This window comes from Tigriopus californicus, chromosome 4 (genome assembly GCF_007210705.1).
Source record: "Tigriopus californicus strain San Diego chromosome 4, Tcal_SD_v2.1, whole genome shotgun sequence".
NCBI lineage: Eukaryota > Metazoa > Arthropoda > Copepoda > Harpacticoida > Harpacticidae > Tigriopus > Tigriopus californicus.
Genome location: NC_081443.1, coordinates 6434986 through 6454189, shown reverse-complemented (window position 1 = coordinate 6454189; position 19204 = coordinate 6434986). Strand labels below are relative to the sequence as shown.

Sequence of the window (19204 nt, the reverse complement as noted above, 5' to 3'; positions counted from 1 at the left end):
AGCGAATCCTGGTGAAGAAAGAAGAGCTCACTCTTGAGGGAATTCGCCAATTCTACGTATATGTAGAACAAGAGGATTGGAAGATGGATACCTTGTGTGATCTCTACGAAACGCTCACCATCACTCAGGCCGTCATTTTCTGCAACACCCGCAGGAAGGTGGATTGGCTCACCGACAAGATGCACGAGAGGGACTTCACTGTCTCTGCAATGGTGAGTAGTATGCTAATAGTAAGGCATTTGCACAATAATTGCATTGTTGTCCAAGAATCGTCCTTAATCGGGTGTTATGATTAAACAAAACCGTTAAACGTGTAGGAGCAAAAAGTTTCAAAATTCTTGGAACGACTGAATGTTTATTTCTTCACAGGTTAATCCTCGTCAAAACGACGAAGGAGTAACCACATGTAAAACGGAACAATTACGTGATGGCCTACGCCATTTAAAAATATGAAATAAGGAAATTTACCTAACATGCTACAAACGCGAACATTTCATCTTGAAGAAGACGTAGCGGTCGTGCCATGCACAGTTTCTCGCGATAAAACCCAATTCTCATCCCAGATATTTCTCTTGAAAATATTCAGATGCCAGTTCATGCACACAGATGGAAAACCATTCTAGTGTCAGTCTTGACACTGCCTATTGGAATTGACCACGGTTTTTTTCGAAGACGGTCGTAGCTTTTCACGGCGAGGCTCAATCTCCGCCGTTAGCCCCTGATTGGTGTAGATAAGCTCTTTCATACCTGACATAGCCTATAGAACCGCACCAGTACTGAGATGTTCTGCGGTTTATTTGACACGGTCCAAATCGAACTTCTTTAATTGAAAATTTGGAATTCAAGTAATACCTAAACTAGCATGCTCGAATGTTCCCCCAGGTAATACGGCGCACAAAGTTACAAATAACTCAGCTGACGTACACAAACGAAGTCGTATATGATATATGTTTTCGTGAAGAACGTTGTTTACTTAAGGCCAAAAAAAGGTCTTTACCATGAGTTCACGCACCGTGCGTCATTTATGTAATAATTGATTGCTTCAAATGGTTCAATACAGATGAGTTTACCATATCAGCCACTTCATTTTTCAGCACGGCTACATGGATCAAAAGGAGCGTGATGTTATTATGCGGGAGTTCAGGTCCGGATCGTCTCGCGTCTTGATCACGACAGATTTATTGGCTCGCGGTATTGACGTGCAACAGGTCTCCATGGTTATCAATTATGACCTTCCCACTAACCGAGAGAATTATATTCATAGGTAGGGTAGAAAATAATGTGAAATCTACTTCAATTTCTACCTCTTCCATGGAATATCTTATGATCAATTGTTTTTTTAAATTCGATACAATTCCAGAATTGGGCGTGGTGGCCGATTCGGTCGTAAAGGAGTGGCGATCAACTTTGTCACCGAAGATGAAAAGCGAACCCTTCATGATATTGAACAATTCTACAACACCCGCGTTGTAGAGATGCCCAATAACGTAGCTAACCTGATATAACCTGCAGCTCGTCTTGAAAATGTAGTGATTCAGAAATCAGCCCCTAAAACTGACACATGACATTTTTTATGTGTTGGATAAGAAACTCAACTTGTTATATAATTGCAGCGGTCATGTGCTGTACCTGGTGAAATTGACATAGTATTTTCTTCAGTATACAATAAGACGTGTAATAATCTGCTTACTATCGTTTGCAAATGAAACCAATGTCCACCGTACCCCCCAACATGATTGGTTGTTTTGGCCAGTATTCCATGGAACACTCAACTCTCAAATTATCGCATTCACGATAATTAACAAAAGCAAAGCCCCAACTACCCACTAGTTATTGTAATTTGTTTGTCTCATATGAAAATGAAAAAGATGGGAAATGAAAAGAAAGATTGTGCGTAGGTCGTAACTTCCTCCGCAATGAGTTGTCCTCTACCAGTTTATGACTAGGGGAAAGGGGTGCAGCAATGTAAGAAATCTTGACTTCGGCTCAACAAGTGGATTATTCGCCATTGCCCATTTTTATCAAGTGTATTTGCTACCTTCCATTTCACCGTTTCAAATGCCATTTTCAATGAGAAATGCTCAAACATTGAATAAATTCAAATGACTTGTTAAAATTCTATAATTCAAGTTATCTGAGATCATCAAAGCATTTCTTTCTCATTCTTACTGTTTTTTCTTTTCATCTTGCTCAGACTTAAAGAACGAGCATTTTTTGTTTGATTTTTGGGACTTCTTTCCCGCTCCTGGAAGTGCAACCCCAAGCAGATTCAAGATGAATAATTCGTAATTCTTGTTTAATTTTATATTCATATGATATCTGGAGAACCTTTGAATCTAGGTTTGATCAGGAATTTATCTCAAAAACTTGTCAACGTTTGACTTAAAACCAGCCAATGGATCAAGGTTCATGTATTCCCTACGCATTCCCTACACAAATTGAACAATGAAGGAGCCCGATGCCTCTAAAAAAAATTGAACAAGTCTACTGAGAAAACAATCGATCCCCATTCATTTCATGTGCATTTTGATTTATTTTAGTAAAATCAATGATCATGTTAGCACAATCTTAATTGGCATTTTAAACGCTGGTCTGATGGATCTTCCATTCACAACTTTTTGCCCATGTTTTTATCCTCGTTGCTATGATCACTTTTGGTTTCAGTTGCTAATCCATTTGACATTGTTGGCTTTCGCTGGACTTTTTTTGTCATTTTTACTTTATCTGCCACTTCTTGGTTCATTTACCAATTTCGTTGAATTTTTTTGGCCATAAAATACTTATTTTCTTAGCTGGAAAAATACATTCACCTTTACGACGAACATTTTTTTATTTACCGGTTCATAACTTACATGCATACAGTACAGTCATTTCCGGTGCAGTGTGTACTTACACAAGCCGGAGAATTGAAATGCCACTTGGACGCTACCACCATCCAGGTATTCAGTGCCAATCTTTGCGACTGGTTCCCGCTTTCGGCTGAGAAAGCTTTTCCCTATTTTCAAAGGCTTTCCTGGTCTCTAATGACAACCTTGCCATCACGTTGAGGCTAGCTTTGGGTCATGTTATGGCGAAAAAGAATGAGCCCTATTGATTTTCGTGACTCAGGCCCCATGTTCAGTCTAGCCATTTTGTTGGAAGGTTAACGAAACGATCCTCAAATGTAAGGATGAGTGGAGAGGGTGTATTTGATTATGATGCTATTCGTCAGTCCTGTTGGCAAACGTGTGACAATGACCCTGGGGCATTTCCCATGGACCTTGGCAAAGTGCCTGTCTACAGAGACCAGAACACTCGGGCAGCCTTTTACAACATCACTACGTTCTTCGGATGCGTGGAAAATTGTGAAGATACCTATGTAGTGAAAAGAGTCACGATCATCGCACCTGCAGTGGCATTAGGTAAGCTCGTGTTTCTTCTTGATTTCGATGCGTTCAGTCCATTCACTTTCAGGCACTTTTTTTGCCCGTACTTCAACAAGAGCAATATCATTGAGCGGTACTTGAGTCAAAGGGTCCTTTTGTCTCCATGGACTTTGAATTGGAAACAAATTTGATTCATTATATGTCTTAGGGTGATGTTTTAGCATTTCAGGCCTATGACAGGGTCATCCGAGCTCTCAATCTCATATAGTCATTCATAGTACTTCTCCACTCTGGAGCGTTTTGGCATTTTGTTTCAGCGAGCTCGGTTTCTCGTTTGGTGGCAGGACTCTGCAGGGATCAATGGGTTGCAGAGAAAATAGATGCTGTGATCTCGGGTACATGTTGCTCCTTATTAAAATGCATATTTTAACTTTTCAGCTCTTCTCCTTCTGGGTTTGTTGCTGCTCTGTTGGTTTTGCAAAGGATGCTTTTGCTATAGATGGAGAAAGAGCAGAGAAAAAGTTCGACAGTTGAGTTCAAGCTCTACTAGTTCCACTTTGGACTTTCCTTCGTCTTCATTGAGTGCATCCACAAACAGCCCAAGAAAATCAATTCGTGCCAATGATGATTCTTACATCAATACCTCGAATAATAACAAGAAGGACAGCAAGAGCAGGAAATACTCCAAAGAAGAGGGGTCTTTCACGTCCCAATGGTCTGGTCGTGGCAGCATCTTTGGAAGCGGCGGAAATCGCAATCGGTCTCAGAAGAACAGGAAACTCTTGGAACACCCGCCAACGGATATGAACGCCAGTTTGAGAAGTAACGTGTCGGTGAACTCGTGGGTGAATGAAAATAAGGGATCTCGAAGGTCCATGTTCCTGGCCACGGCCACTAAGTTGGGTCGGAAGTTGGCGGATTTAGACAAGAGGAGCGAGGATATTATTGAGAAACGGAACCAACAGCGACGCCCACAACGAACCAATAGCGAAGGACGCAACGAGGGCAACGATGATGATAGGAACAGCAGAGCATCGAAAGACAGTGTTCGTAGCCAAAGAAGTCGAAGGTCAAGGAGCCTTCATAAAGATGGTAATCAAAGCAAGCAAGGGAGTGGATCATCTCGGAGAAGTAAAGGAAGTGGAACCACGTCGAGGCTTGAACAGCCCAAGATGAGGTTTTGATGAGTTGGTTGGTTGGGCCATCCATTGGTTTGTTCCAACGTGCCTTTCAGAAATAAAAAAAGAAGATTCGATTTACTCATTTCAAAGTGACACTAGTTCAGATTTTCTCTCAAGCATCCTGTGTAAATGTATAATTGGTTTTCAATAATAATGTCTTTTCAAGTTCTTGCAGAAGTGTTCACTTCCAAATAAACCTGGTGGTCAAAATCATCTTTTGCGAGGATGTCCCCAGAAAGCAAGTAAGTCTTTCAAAAGGAGATCGAGAGTGAATTGAAAACTAAACTGTCCAAGCCTCTCTTCTATCCATGTCGAGACCAGATGGATCTCTTCTCTCAGGAAAACCTTGCGTCTTTCCCTCCATCATCACTTGAAACGGATAGCAAAAGAAGCGTCACAAGTCCTCACAATGGCAAGCTTTTTCCTCGTTCCATCCCATTCTCTCCTTTAGCTCGTTGCTAATTCATTTTTGATGACACGCCTCATGTCTTTCGCAGACCAATGCCATGGACAATATCTTTCCTACCCCTCTATAATTGATAAAATCTGAATCTGCATCTTAAATTGTCCATACAATCACTTGACACAAATTTGATGAAGTTATTTTTTAAGTGGTAGGGTTGTGAACCTAAGTAATGGGTAAGGAAAATTCTTTTTCAAATTGTATAGTAAACAAAATATCACGTCCTTACGAGTAAAAAAACAAATTTTTTTGGTGCAGACTTCCTTACCGCTACCGGGATTGGAATCCCAGCAGTTCAAGACGAGAAGATTATTTATTATACTTGACTTTTATTTATATATATTATTTGATCGACCAACGAATTGGAGTTGGCTGATCTGGCTAATCCTTGAATATAAAGTTGATCCGGAATTTTAGTCAAAAACTTGTCCAAGTCTGACTTAAATCTTGCTACTGGATCAACCCCTACATAAACCCTACGAATATTTGAGGGCAGCAAATTGAACAATGAAGGAGCCCGAGAAAGAAGAGAGTTGGACTTCATTGTTTTAACTAGCCTGGATTCTCGAGGGCTTGAAGGTGCTCTCAAAACGCACATTAAGCCTCTACGGTCACTACAATTGACCCTAAATCCTGGGTTGGGACAAATTGATTGAAACATGTGGCATTTATCTGTAAAAAATCTTGGAGACAAGAGTAAAAATGACTCGCCACTAGAAGATCTCCTTAATGCGGAATTGACAAAATTTTGCGGATTGTAGACGTTTTTTCCCATCAATTCGGCGTTGTTTGAAAGATGGGGCGGAACTCCTGAAAAGTTTTCATGGAGGTTGAAATGAAATTTTCGCCCCAAGTTTCTCGAAACCTAAAGCTTAACCAGTTTTAGTCTCCAATACTGGAAAAAAGATTGTATCAGCCAATAACGCTAACTTTGGCCAAGAAAACAACTATGATACGTTTCCTTGGATATTGATTTTTTGGTATCATGGCCCCCTGAACCGCAGTATCTTTACTTTTTAGCTAAAATGTATTATTTCAGGCATTGTTAACACCAGGAAGTGGAACCCGTTGTTCAAGGCTTTTATGGAAGATTGTTGCCAAAGCTTCAGCCACTAGACGGAGACCTCGAAGAAAAGATGCCTTTTGACTGAAATTTAAAGATATAGTTTGGGAAAATGCGGAAGCAAGTTGTGAAAATACAAAAAATGTGAAAATGCAAAAAAGGTTGTTACAATGGCAGAAAAGCTGTTTTTAGCCTCCTACGCTGCGTTTCTTTCTGTTATAAAATGCTTGGCACCCAACTAACTGCCTCTTCTAGGTTATCCATCGAGTTTCTTCAGTACATTAATGATATTTTTTTTTTGTTAGGTTTGGTTTTTCTATGCGTCAAAAGTAATTTGCTACCCAGTAGCATTAAGATGAAAGGTTATATTTCGTTTATTTTTTACTGATTGAAATTTTCATTGATGAATATTCCTTTTGAAAAATAGTACATTGAGCCAGTACATTTATATGGAACGTCCGCTACACAAAATGTTGTCAACGCCCCTCAGTTTTTCTTCAAAGAGTGCCCATTCATGATTAGACCAAAATTTTCTACATTTTCCATTCTATAAATCAGACCCAGCAAGTTGTTCTCGCTTTCCTCTAACTTCTTGATGGGGTCTATCAGGCTTGGATTTGAAACTCGATAAACTATTCTCTTTTTAAAAGTAGTTCATCTGGCAGAGAAGAAGACATGCTAAAACAATGGGAGAATATTGCATCGTTGAAAGATTTGTTTCAGACAAAGGAGCCAAAAAGGCAAAACAACTATTTGTTCTTTTTTTACCACCCTGGTGATGAGGTAGAGTTGATATGACAACGCTGCAATAGGAAAGAGACCTCTTTTCGACTCTACTCTACGATGAAGGCGATGGCAGACCTCCATTTTATACTTTTGCTTCAGTTAAAGGGTTGATAAATGTATCGGAGAGACCAAATGCGACCAACAGGACGCTCTAAGAGCCCCCTTGAAAATTTTGAATATGTACGAATTTCAATCACATACATAAGAGAAGTATGACGAAACATTTCACAATGGCAAACTTCTCCCAAAAGTAAAAACATTTTACATGTGTGTTTTCATTAACTTTAGGGTAAATGCTGAAACTGAAGACTTGAAACTTTGATAGCTAACTTTATGATATTTCAGCAATAACATTTGCAAAGGCTTGTATTGAGGTACCAAAAGTATGCATGAGTAACATCATATCTTCATTTTGGTGTGGAAGTAATGTTTAAAAGTATTAAAAGGCTAAATGTTTGGTCAAAAATAGTCACATTTGATTGCAATCCATATTTGTAGGGGTGCAACCCATGACTCAGTAACCTACCTAACAAAAGTGTAGCATATGTTTCCGTCAAGCCAGAGGCCTTCGGAAACTCAATGCAGAATGCCAATGGGTCAAGACCAAACTTTTCTTGGTTTACGTACGGTTGGAAATAGCGGAAAACAATGAGAAGCATGGGATGTATAGCGCCAATGAAGAGGAGAAAATCTGGGCATATAAAACTTTTCGCCGATGCCATTCTTTGAGTCTTGTGATAAGCATGTAACATACCCCTACACTTAGGTATTCTTACGGAACTGCGGAGAGATTGTAAAGCAATATCATAGGCGGATTCGATTCAATCTCCAATAAAAAAAATATCTCACCGTAGTTATTAACATCAATTGCTTCAACAAAAATGACGAATATTGGGTTTTGCTGGGTTAAAGAAACACCACCTCACAAGATTTTAAGATAAATTGAAGTCTATTTAAATTCTAGTTAAACATCCCACGGACATTCCTTGAATCTTCCAACTTCTCTCTCTCTCTCTCTTGTGCTTCATGTCCTAAAATGGTCGGAGTCCTGTTCTGAGCGAATGTTCTCGCTCTTTACCTCCTCCGTCGTTCCTTGAAAGTTGTCCAAAGCCAGAAGGCCGAAGGCGCTTGACGAGCCTTTCCCTGGGTCGTTCGTTACTCCTGCCTCTCCTCCTTTAGCCTTCTCTGTTCTCATGTTCTTCCATGAACGAGCGGCGAAAAAAAGGACAAAGAGGAGAAGCCTGTTGCACCAACTTCAAACAGGCTTGAAGACCACAGACATCCATGAGTCTCGGTCGGTATTGAACAATGGCAAGCACGCTCACCATAACTGGCTTCATTTCGGTACCCGGCTCATGCGTTCATATCTGTGGGAGCCAAAAACGGAGGGGTCCCCGAAAATAAGGTTCTCAAAGCACACCTTGAGCAACCATTGGCGGCTTGCTCTCCATCCGTCGTGCCACCCTCCGTCGAAACTGGATCGAAGACATTATCATGGCATCCAGGCTGGTCAATGGGAAAGGGAAGACGAAGCTAGGAGGAAAGAGGGGAGGAACAGGGATAGAAGGAAGCAGTCAGAAAGAGCCTTCGATCTCATGGGTCCATGGTTCGCCAAAGAACGGCTCAAACCCTAGGCATGGTTTATGAGACCCCGCTAGTGCCGTGAGCTTATCTACGGACAGACGGCCATCTTTCCCTCTTCCTTGGCCCCTCTCTCTTGGCTAACGTGGTCCCCGTTGAACTTGGAGAAGCCACTTTTTTTTCAAACCGAACTGGAGGGCAACTCTTTAGGTATAGCATTGGGAGACTTTTATTATCTGCACTCTCAAGACGTGTTTGGTAGGATCTAGAGGTGGAGGCGGGTGTGAATTCTCAGGGCGGCTGGAAATGCTGAGCTACACCTGCTGGCGTGGCGTATAAGACAAAAAAAGGTAAGTCAACCTTTTTTTGTTATTCCCTTAACGATGTCAAACGAATGTCGATTTACATTTATCAAAGTTGGCACAAGTCAACGTTTGTTCACGATTAATCAAGTGAAAAATGCATTCTCCGTTCTCTTGGTTGCTTCGAAACTGAAGGCTATTAAGCCATGGTTCCCTTCAAGTCCATCAATCCATCCATGGTCTCATTCGGGAAAGAGGTTTTATTGCTTCAGTCACTTCCTTGTGTACGTACTGCTCACTGATAGTGAATGGAGAACTCATTGCCAATTCTAAAAGCCGAGGAGGTCCAATTGGCTTCCATTTAAACCTCAGGCTGCTTCAAAAGTGACAGCTAAGCACGCAATTTTCCATTTCACTCCACAGAAACGGGGGGCCCAATTTTGTAATGACATCTTGTGAACCAACCTCTGCGTAATAAATGAACGAACTCAGGGTTTTTCCGAAGACATTCGAAACTGGGAAGGAATGGCACAGAAATTATTGCCAATTTAAGTATGAAGGTGCTTGAACTTTTTATGACAATTGAATATGATTTTGGTAGTATGGGCAGGTGGAAAAAGTACAATACTTAGCATAAATGATCGTTACAAAAGTCAATGATGTGTGTATGCTTTCCACTTTAGCGAGGTGAGGTGAAGTAGTGCCAACTTCCTACAGCCTGAGTCCGTCTCAACCCAAAAAAATGCAATTTCAAGGCCAAATTCACAACTCATATGCCCAATTGGAGATCAGGGTGCTTTTCTGTGCAAAATGATTTTCAGGTGAAAAATGCATTTATACATAATTTGAATTGAGACCGCAGAGAACAATTTTGCTCAATGCAATTAACTGTCCTAAATCGTCCCTTTTGATAAAGTTTCAGTTTAAGAATCGATTTTTTAATAAAAGTGTAATTAAAACTCCGAAGAGTTATACTAGAAATAAAAACTTGATATGTTTGTCCGAAATTAATTTTAATCAAAAGCCTGAATATTCAATCATTTTAAGTTCTTGATACTGTTCTTCACTAGCTTAAGGGCAATAGCAACACGTTACTAGCACTTCCAGCAGCATACAATAATTGTGTGTTCTATGTTTCCACGGTGAGAAGTGACACATGCAATGAGTTTTATAATTGGCAAACGTTTCAATACGAGCTTTCAAAAAATAGCCATCATTAACGATGGCCCTTTATGGCCAATATGCCTGAAGCAGCCGGACTGAATGTTGTCCTTTCCCAAACTTGCCTGTCCATGGCCAAATATGGCTTGAAATAGAAGAAGAAATGTGGAATGGGTTCCGACATGAAGATACGAGTCTCTACCTTAGCTACTAGATCCGGAATACACCTCTCACGATTGTAATGAGAAAAGATGGAGTCCGGGCGACGAGCCTGACTTTTGTCTCCACCTCACATCCATTTCTTGCCAAAACATTGAACTCAATTCTAGCCAGGAAAGACTGATATTGGCCTTTGGATACATCGGTGATGAACATCGGGAACCTCAGAACAGTCACCTCCGTCAGAATCCCAAGAGAAATTGTGCCTTACTACTCAGATATCTTAAAACTACCAAGAAACCTATCCACGCAGTCTCCTTATTCCCCTTGAGACATATGTCAGAAGAGCATATTTGAGATAGGATGAATCAAATAAGTCTGAAATATGTTTAACAAGTCAAAAGCGCCCTTCTGAGAAGACTCGTTTATCGTAAAGGCATAATGGAAGGAAGGCAGGCCTTGGTAGTCAGATCATGTCCACGATGAAAAGGCATAGATAAAAGGACATGAAACAACTTGTACCGGTCTGCTCATAGCCCGAAATCCGGGCGAATGCGAGAGCAAAAGTACGCCATCCAAGACCCAGTAAGGCGAGCGAGTGAACATTTGTTCTTTGTCCACGTCATATCAGTGTTTCCCATGGGGATTTTGTCATGTGTAAATTCAAAAAGGCTCCTTGTTCTCCATTGATCCCCACCCAGCTAACCCAAGTTGACTCGTTGCTAACGCTTTCGTCGACGTCGTCGTCGTTGCTGTTGTTGTTGTTCCACCAAAACCAACAACAATTGGGTCTAAACTAGTGCTAGGTCGAGTCCGTTAGGAGACAAACCCGCGGGTTCTCTGTTTTTATTTACATTTTGCAAAGTCTCAAGTTCACTGCCAGGCTAGAGTCGTTTGCACTTAAGTGGAGAAACTTACTATATTATTTTTTGCCACTTCAAACAAAACAAATGTATTTTTTTTCTAAAGAGTAGTTCCCTCCATAATCAATTCATAACAGGGTCAGATCCATTTTCTGAATAAACGCAATCTAAAAACGAAAAATTACAATTCGAATCCTTTGTAAAAGACTCGATGGAGTCTGGCCAATTTCTCTAAATTCGAATATAAGAATATAGTCCAGACTCACCTCAGCACTAGTCTGAACTCTTTTTCTTGCTTGGTTCGTGTGCCCCCTCTAAACCCAAAAAGGGACCCCAGACTTCATTTGATTTCCCAAGGTATATCCGCAATCGTGTGTCATTTTATGTTTGTTCGCAACCTGTGCGCCAGTATGAATCCGATGTGTTGCTATCTCGCACCTTTGTTAGGCTATGCGCACAATGAATAAGACCGTTTGCAAGTCATTTCGGACTGAACAATACTTTTGTTTTTGCGAGATCATACATGTATCAAGAAATGAATATGGACTTGTTCCAGTCTAGTTTAACAAGAACTTTCCTCCAACGTGAATGACTGTAATGATGAGAGTCAGGCAGCTAATTGAGTACTCCCATTTTCAAATAAACTGCCGCTCAATGAGCAAAATTGTGCAAACACCAAACGAATATGGTTATCTGTGTGAATTCCTGAAATGTTGATTGGGCAAACTCATGCCAATTTTTGAGCGCTTTATTCAATTAACTAAATCACGTTCATGTCATTATTAGGACTTGAACGCCGGCAACAAAGGCTTCTTGGCTGAAGAAAGGAATTATAAGCGCCGTTATCAATGGCACAAATGCTCCACAAAACATGATTTATGCCACGCTATTAGCAGAATATCTCAAAAAGGGAACATTTTTAGAGCTTTGTGTTCGTTACACAGGGATTGACGAGAGCGGAAAAGACGGATTTGCACCAATTTTTTTGAAACACACGTGAGGCCGGGAAAATTACTTGATAGTCGACGCGATCGTTAATAATCGATGAGACATGTGATCAAGTTAAAACAGAAAGTTATTGAGAAGATGATTTTGCCGAAACCAATTCCTTTCTGAAGGTTCCATTGTACTGGATTGTAGAAAAGACAGACTTGATTTGCTCTTCCGATTTACTCGGTCAATCTCATCTCAATTGGGACAGGTAAATTGCAGGAATAAAAATAGTCTGGACGTTCAAGGTTGTTCAAGCGAAGCAAAATGATGTGTTCTATGAAAGTGTTGTTGGACAAAAGTTCTCCTCGATTGGATGAAAGCGTGAAATTTCGTTCACAATAGAAAAAAAAAGTTTCCACACAATAAGAAACCTGATTTCGAAGCCTTTGCATGAAGGAAGGCATATACAACAGCAATCTTGGAAACTTTAAGCGTCTGCATCCCAACGATCCACCAGTAACCCAATTACAAAGCAGTTTTCAAGCTCTGGTTTTTTCGTTTCCACTATTTGTACCATTTTATGCTCACTTTCAAAGCACAATCCTAGGCAATTACCTCCCATCTTTCTCTCTTTGGTTCAATCTTGATGCATTTTGAGTGTTCCAAACACACAAGTGAAGCTTCCAATTTCATTCTTTGAGCGACTCAAGACATTTTATAAATTTCATGATATCAGGATCACCTGATCCCGCTCAATTGAGACTGTTTCATCCATGTTTGGTAAACAAATCACAGATGTATGATGTATATATGTGTATGCCGCAAAAAATCAAGTCTGGCCTTCATTTTTCCATCTGGTTCCATCCTCTACAGTATCTCCAGTATCTTGGTTTCATCCACTAAGCAATTCCAATCCATCACTCCCCCGAGAAAACTACATTACTACAGGTTGTTTGAGAACTCCAAGATCCAATTTTAGTCTCGTTCCATGTAAGGTTGGCTTGATGGTACTTTCACCTTGGTCTGACCAATTGAAAGGGTCAATCATTACTAAAGGGCTGCTGGCAGGGCACTGTTTCACTCACATCCACCCTCGTTTTGATGGCCTCGGAAATGGGCGGCCTCATCCAATAATCAGGTTTCATTCGCTGATCCATTTGAGGCTTACAGAGAGCGGAGCAAATTCTTGGGTGATGTAAACTTGAACGTCGAGTATCCCAACCATATTGGATGGGAAAGCGTTTTAGGCTCAAATGACACCAAGAAAGACGAGGGCGAAAGGGAAAAAGTGATTGGGAGGGAAAGTTATTGTACAAAGAGAACCAATAAGCAATTCCATCGAACAGTCTGGATCTCATTTTTCTCTGAACAGAACGCATTGTAAGTGCACATTCAAGATTTCTCATTCATAAATGATACGGTCTATTTCAACTGATTTAGCTGGATTACTCTCAAGCAGACAAAATTTGAAATGGCTGCTTGTCAAACAGCAAGGCATAATAACAATCCAAATATTGGTTTTCGATCAAATTGGGGTGGTTTCAAGGCAACTTGGGATTGTCACGCACGCTGATTGCCCAAAACCCAAGATGAGTGCTTGGCAAGTCGTAAACTCACTCAACATGGAGTCTCTCGCACATATTTTGAGGAGTCCCCAAAGATTTCTGCAACACGCTTATATGAGTTCTTAATGACATCAAATCTTCCTCAAAAGGGTACTTATCCAGACACCAGGGACAAATTCAAAAGCTCAGAAATGAGTCTCAAAAGGATGCATCCACTCTACCTTTGAATGCACAAGGTATGTTCTACTAAGTATTGTATATACATTCAGTAGTTCTACCACAGAACGCTCGTCCTGTGCTTGGCTTAAGGACTTTCTCTTGAAATGATGGGCGCGTCCTTCCATAAGGTGCAAAGTCGTGGTCTTGTTTCAAAGTGGAAAGGAATCTTTCTGCTGCTGTTTTTTGTGTGTATTGGCTCACGAAAATACCGTCTGTTGACTGATCAGCACTCTTTAGCCCATTCTGTAACAAACTTGATTAATATCCCAGGAAGCATATCCACCTAAAATGAACTTCCAACAAAAATCTACCAAACTTCCCTAAGCTCATTATGGAGAAAACTTGTCTTCATGAACCGTTTCAAACTTAGGCCAAAGGAGTTTGGATCGAAGTTGAGTGAAAACGTAAGACAGAATGAGCAAAGAAATGTTTCCTTTGATTGATTAGTCTGTTGAGAGGCGTTGCAAAAGATGATCAATTTTTCTTTGAAGCTCGTCAATTCCTACTCGACCTTTTCTAAAAACTGGCTTTCTCAGCTTCGACAAAAACGGTAGGAGGAACTAATCTGAAAGGATTCAGACAGATTTCAGAAATTCCTGACAGCAAAAAAAAGGATGAAATTGTAAGTTGTTGCCATATACAGAGGAGACGTCTTTTTTTCAATCCGCTAAAGTAGACGAGGAATTGGCCTGTCAAATGAAGACCGGCCGGCCTTTGTGAGCAACCAAATGATCTACCCTTTTGTGATGCCGTGCTCTGACAAGCATAGTCGAGTCTTTTTGCCAGGCTTTGATGTAATCACCTTGAAACCAAAATGTAACACATGATACTCGAAAGTTGAAATATGACCGTATACTTGGATCCACAGACCTGAAAACAGCTTCATTATCCTCCAGGGAAGCAAAGTAATGACCTTGTTTATGATTTGGATATTGTATATTCACTCGGGCCATAAAGCCAGTCCCCACTCGCCAATGATGTGGAAAATGAATGCAGGTAGCCTGTGTAGCGTTACTATAAGGAAAAGACTGAAAACTCCGCGATGAGAGTAATATTAGAAGACCTCAAATCATTCTTGTTTCTTAATAACCCCTTTTTATAGTATACAGGTAGTTCAACACGATGGCGCGCAAAAGAGTGTGTTTCTTTACTAACGAAGCATGTCTCACTATGGAAGCTTATTGCAAGGTTATGCTTATGCTTTGCTTTATGAACATGCATGGGTGTAAGCTACGCTAGATCGACGACCTTTTTTCCACCTGAAAGCAAGGAAACCCTCAAAAATGATCGTCATGCGTAACACCACTCATAACCATAACTAGCAGAACCCGATAGGTTGGTTCGTTAGCACCTCTAGAGGATATCGGACACGCCCTCAGCTCATTTGTTTACCACAAACACGACTTCACTGACAAAGAAGAAGACCTGCTGGGTGTGTTGTGCCTCGTTTGGAGGAAGCCTTTGTCAAAATGTCTTGGATATCTGACCCAAATGGTCCGTGTTCGAAGTTTGAACACGTCGGCCACCTTTTTCGCCCCTATTCAATCAAAGGCTGCCCTCGTGTCCAAATCGGGATCTGTCTGTGCCGTAAACCTGAGCCACCAATCCTAATGAAATTAGCTGCTCTGTTTCTCGCACTTTGTCTCTGGACGAGGGACCTAGGCTAGATGAAGGATCCGAGCCAGGGGAGAAAGTCCTCAAAAGTTTCCACTCTCAATGGGGTCTTAGCAAAGCCGTTTCCCTTCCCCTTCTTCTTATTCTCCCATCCTTCGTCCTATGCTTCTGTGAATCTCGGTGTCCCTTTTTCGTTTGTACCTCGAGATGACAGTGGAAAATGAAGGAGGAGCGAGCTCGCAGGAAACATTGGGACACGTCTTTTTCAAAGTTCCTTGACAAACCGGATAGGTAAAAAAACAGCTCCAACTTAGACTGCTAATTAAATCCACTTAGAAGACACTATCTTGTCAGTTTCAAAATGATTGGCGTTGGGATGGAAGTGACATTCACAAAATGTCAAAACTAGGGAAGTGAATTTGGCTGCGTCAATTTGGACACTTTTCGTCAATGATAAGCTGCATTCAGCTGTATGTCGACTAAGCTGAGGCTTGACGAATGAACGCCGCCAATTTTGACTTCTTTGAAATACTGTATGCTTAGAATGTTCACACTCTCAACGTGCTTACCTATCTTTGCACAACTCATGACCCAACGTGGTATTGCAAGAAGAAACTGCATCAAATTTTCAAGATTTGCAAATTTTGTTTGGCATTCGTCTTGTGGTACGAGAGGAGGGCCAGAAAAGTCCACTCAGCACACGAACGGTGGCATAAGGAAGGCCAGGCTGCCTTTTAGTGCATTCATTATTTCAATGGCATTATAATCCGAGCCATTTGCAAAATTTTAGAGAGCTCACCTTCCCATGAAGGCATTGTTTCTTTTGTGGCCACAAATGGAGAGAGATGTCATCTCCTTCGCTCATTATGGCCCCTATTTTCCTACCTTCCCACTTCTGGTGATGGCAATGAAAATTAATTTAAAAATTAAATTGAGCATTGATAAGAAATTGGAAACAAATTCCACCAAGTAGATCCATATTTGGATGGAGTGAACGTCACTAAAAGCATACTTCCCATTGGCATGTGATCGAAGAATTAGAAGCTGATCCTCCATGGACTTTAAAGGACATTGAAACACGAACTGCACTTTGTCACGCCAACACGATCATTCGACGACAAAAAGTGGGACTCCACTTCCGAGGATGAAGTGGCTGGTATTTTAAAAACTTTCATTTCCGTCTCAATATCAGCAGTACTTCTGCCAACTCTCAATGAATTGATATGCCAGTTCCATGAGCCCTGTGAATGACACCAGGCCGGATCAAAGGGGTAGAATGGTAGAATGGAACCAGGGAATGAAGCCTATAGGCCACAGATCAAAGGCGACAGCGCCCAAAGTTATGTGCCCCGTGGGAAAAGAAAAAGGCCAGATCTTAGCCATTGGATGATTGGAAGGAAAGGCCAGAGGGAATGAGGGAGGTACTATGTCGTTCGGGAACAAATATGATGTTAGTTACAACCAACCACTAGACGGGTTCGACTTGAAAAGACTGTACAGTTCTTTGACGTGCACCCTCTGCGAGATCGAGTTGGGCTTTGACCTTCTGGTATTTACGTGTTTAGTTAGATTAGGTTTAAGGAGAGAAGGAGAGAGATGAAAATTTGCTCCCAAGGGCAAGCCAACGGCAGGACCGAGACAGGTCAAAGACATGTTTTCGAGTTCAACCTGCTCGTTCCAGGCGTAAAAAATGCCGATCGATTGGTTCATGATGATCGGACATTTTTGGCCTGATCATGTTCCATTGACAAATGGCACTTGTTGAAACTAACAAAAAGTTTCCTTAATTTCGATGTTTGGCTATCCTATCAGGAAAGTTTTATTGACAGACAAATCAACTGCCCCTCTTTTCCTTCAAAAGTTTTGAACGTTAAATCTCGAGTAAATCACAGATGGCCAAGCTTTAACATGCTTTTAATGTACCCAAGAGATGTATGTTAGCAGGATAAGTTTGGTCCTGAAAACGAGAGCTGAAGTCATCAAGGAGGTCCAAAATACACTTATACAAGGGACCTGAATCTTGAGCACCAATAACCCCACACCACCCAACAATGGTGTCCAATATTAGCATGAAAACAGACACTCATTCTCCCCAAGGCTTTCATGAAATTGGCCAAAAACTCGACGTTCTGGATTAGGGGCCTGCCTTGATAGTTGGTAACGAAACTTAGTGGTGGAGCTCATGTTCAAATTGGCTCTTTTTGGAGCCACAGCACTCTCTCTACCACTCTATTATTGAGCTCATGGAAGGCAAGGCAGCCTCAGAGTTCTCGACTCGACACCGACAATAAAGAGTGGTTGTTGGTTAACTTGATTGTGAGCAAATATCCAAATTGAATAGCTCTAAGTGATCTCAATCACGACAAGCGACAGTCCAAGAATACAAATGGAAATGGAAAGTAGCACAGATCATTAACTAATCTTTCTAAATGGCTTGCAAAGTCTCCGGTGGACCCGAGGCATTTGTTCTTATTAAAAAAGTCAGACACTTTCATTTTTGAAGAGGAAGAACATGTCATTTCCAGCTGATTCAATGAACAGCCCACGTATGCCAGAGCTGTGAGGAATACACCATGCTACTAGCTAGCTAATTCTGAACCACTTCCTAACGCTACAATGGACAGAGTTTGAAAGGCTTCGTCCCCAATGCGCCGAGACCACAGCGTAATAAAAAACAAAGCCCCATATGTCATAGTTTATGCCTTCATGAAAGCTCTCTGGGTTAAGGTAATGGTTTGAGGTCGTGGATCCAGGATACTTGCCCATTACTTCAGGTGTGCCATGAGAAGCGACGACGAGCACGAGGGCGACAACCTTTTACTACCAGGTTGTCAAAGGTCACATGAATCAAGGCTATGCGCCTTCGGTTGTCAGATAATTACCTAAGGACCTCTGACATTTGAGAGCCGACACAGCTCTTTATAATGACTCCAATTGACGAGAAAGAAATCCAATTCAGGGTGTTGAGTTAGCTTAGTAACTAGCTTCGCCATGTTTTAGTAGCTTATCGAACGTTATTGTGATTGTTGGCAAGCTATCCGCAGTAGAAGTTAATGAAAGAGCAAGGGGGTTCCATATGATTCCCCAAAAGACACAGCCATGGTATCTAGCGGTCCATTGATGGGTACATTCCGCTCGTTTTCAGATCCTCGCATTCAGATCCTGGCTATTTTCCCGAGGCGAGAAATCTGATTCCCCAATGAATGAAAATGGACTGCGACGCGGAACTTGACGTCGTAGTCCGCGATAATTTGTATTCATTTTGAAGGAGAACCATAAACTGTGTTGCCTTATACATATTTCATTTTTCTAGGCAAGAACGACGAGCAGAAATAGCAGAAATAGGAAAGGAATTTGTCGTTAGATGGGAGCCGAAACTTTTTTTGACAAGCTCTACCAAGGGAGCTTCAACATCGTTCAATCTGGAAATTTTCCACAAATCAATGCACAACAAGACTATTTTGAGCTCTGCTTTCTTTTACTGTTTACAGTTCAAAATAGCCGAAAACTTCAAATCGTTGAATATTACCCCATTTGAATCCCAACTAACGAGTCCAAAGGAGTGGATTTATCCCGAAGGTATCTGTTGCTACTATGAGGCTACTAATTGAATTAAACTCGACTTTGATCGCTTCAAAAGGTTCTGTTTCAATTCGACATGTTCGCCATTAAGGTCTGTAATGGGTTAGAAGGCTTTTATGCGAACAACTTGGAGGCATGGCTCCCATGGCTCTTGAGAAAGCTGCAAAATTGCACAGAAAGTCCTCAAGGAATATGCGCCGGAAATGAAAACAGAAGAGTTCTTTTTCCGATGACATGGTATCTTACGTAAATCTTCAAGGGCAACTCAAATCAAAGAAGGCAATAACTTAGGACATGAAGTCATTTTCAAAGGGTTTTGTTAATCCAGTTTGTTCCCTTTTGAAAGAAACAAGGAAGAGGGCTAAGG

The 19204-nt window shown here is 41.2% G+C and overlaps 2 protein-coding genes across 3 annotated transcripts in view; both read left to right on the top strand.

Annotated features, from left to right (window-relative positions):
• The window catches only part of LOC131879682 (eukaryotic initiation factor 4A-I-like), a gene marked incomplete in the record, with an annotated part of 6364 nt that extends 1650 nt beyond the window's left edge, over nt 1-4714 (top strand). Inside the window, 4 exon segments of the mRNA XM_059226055.1 lie at nt 1-212; nt 1095-1264; nt 1361-3401; nt 3804-4714. Coding sequence (XP_059082038.1) covers nt 1-212; nt 1095-1264; nt 1361-1505 — 527 coding nt within the window.
• Nucleotides 4715-8448: 3734 nt separating this feature from the next.
• Nucleotides 8449-19204, top strand: part of LOC131879680 (chondroadherin-like) — a 31876-nt gene continuing 21120 nt past the window's right edge. For both annotated transcript variants that reach the window (XM_059226054.1, XM_059226053.1), the window contains exon 1: nt 8449-8789. The gene's annotated coding sequence lies outside the window, so the exon portion shown is untranslated. The remainder of the gene's footprint in view (nt 8790-19204) is intronic.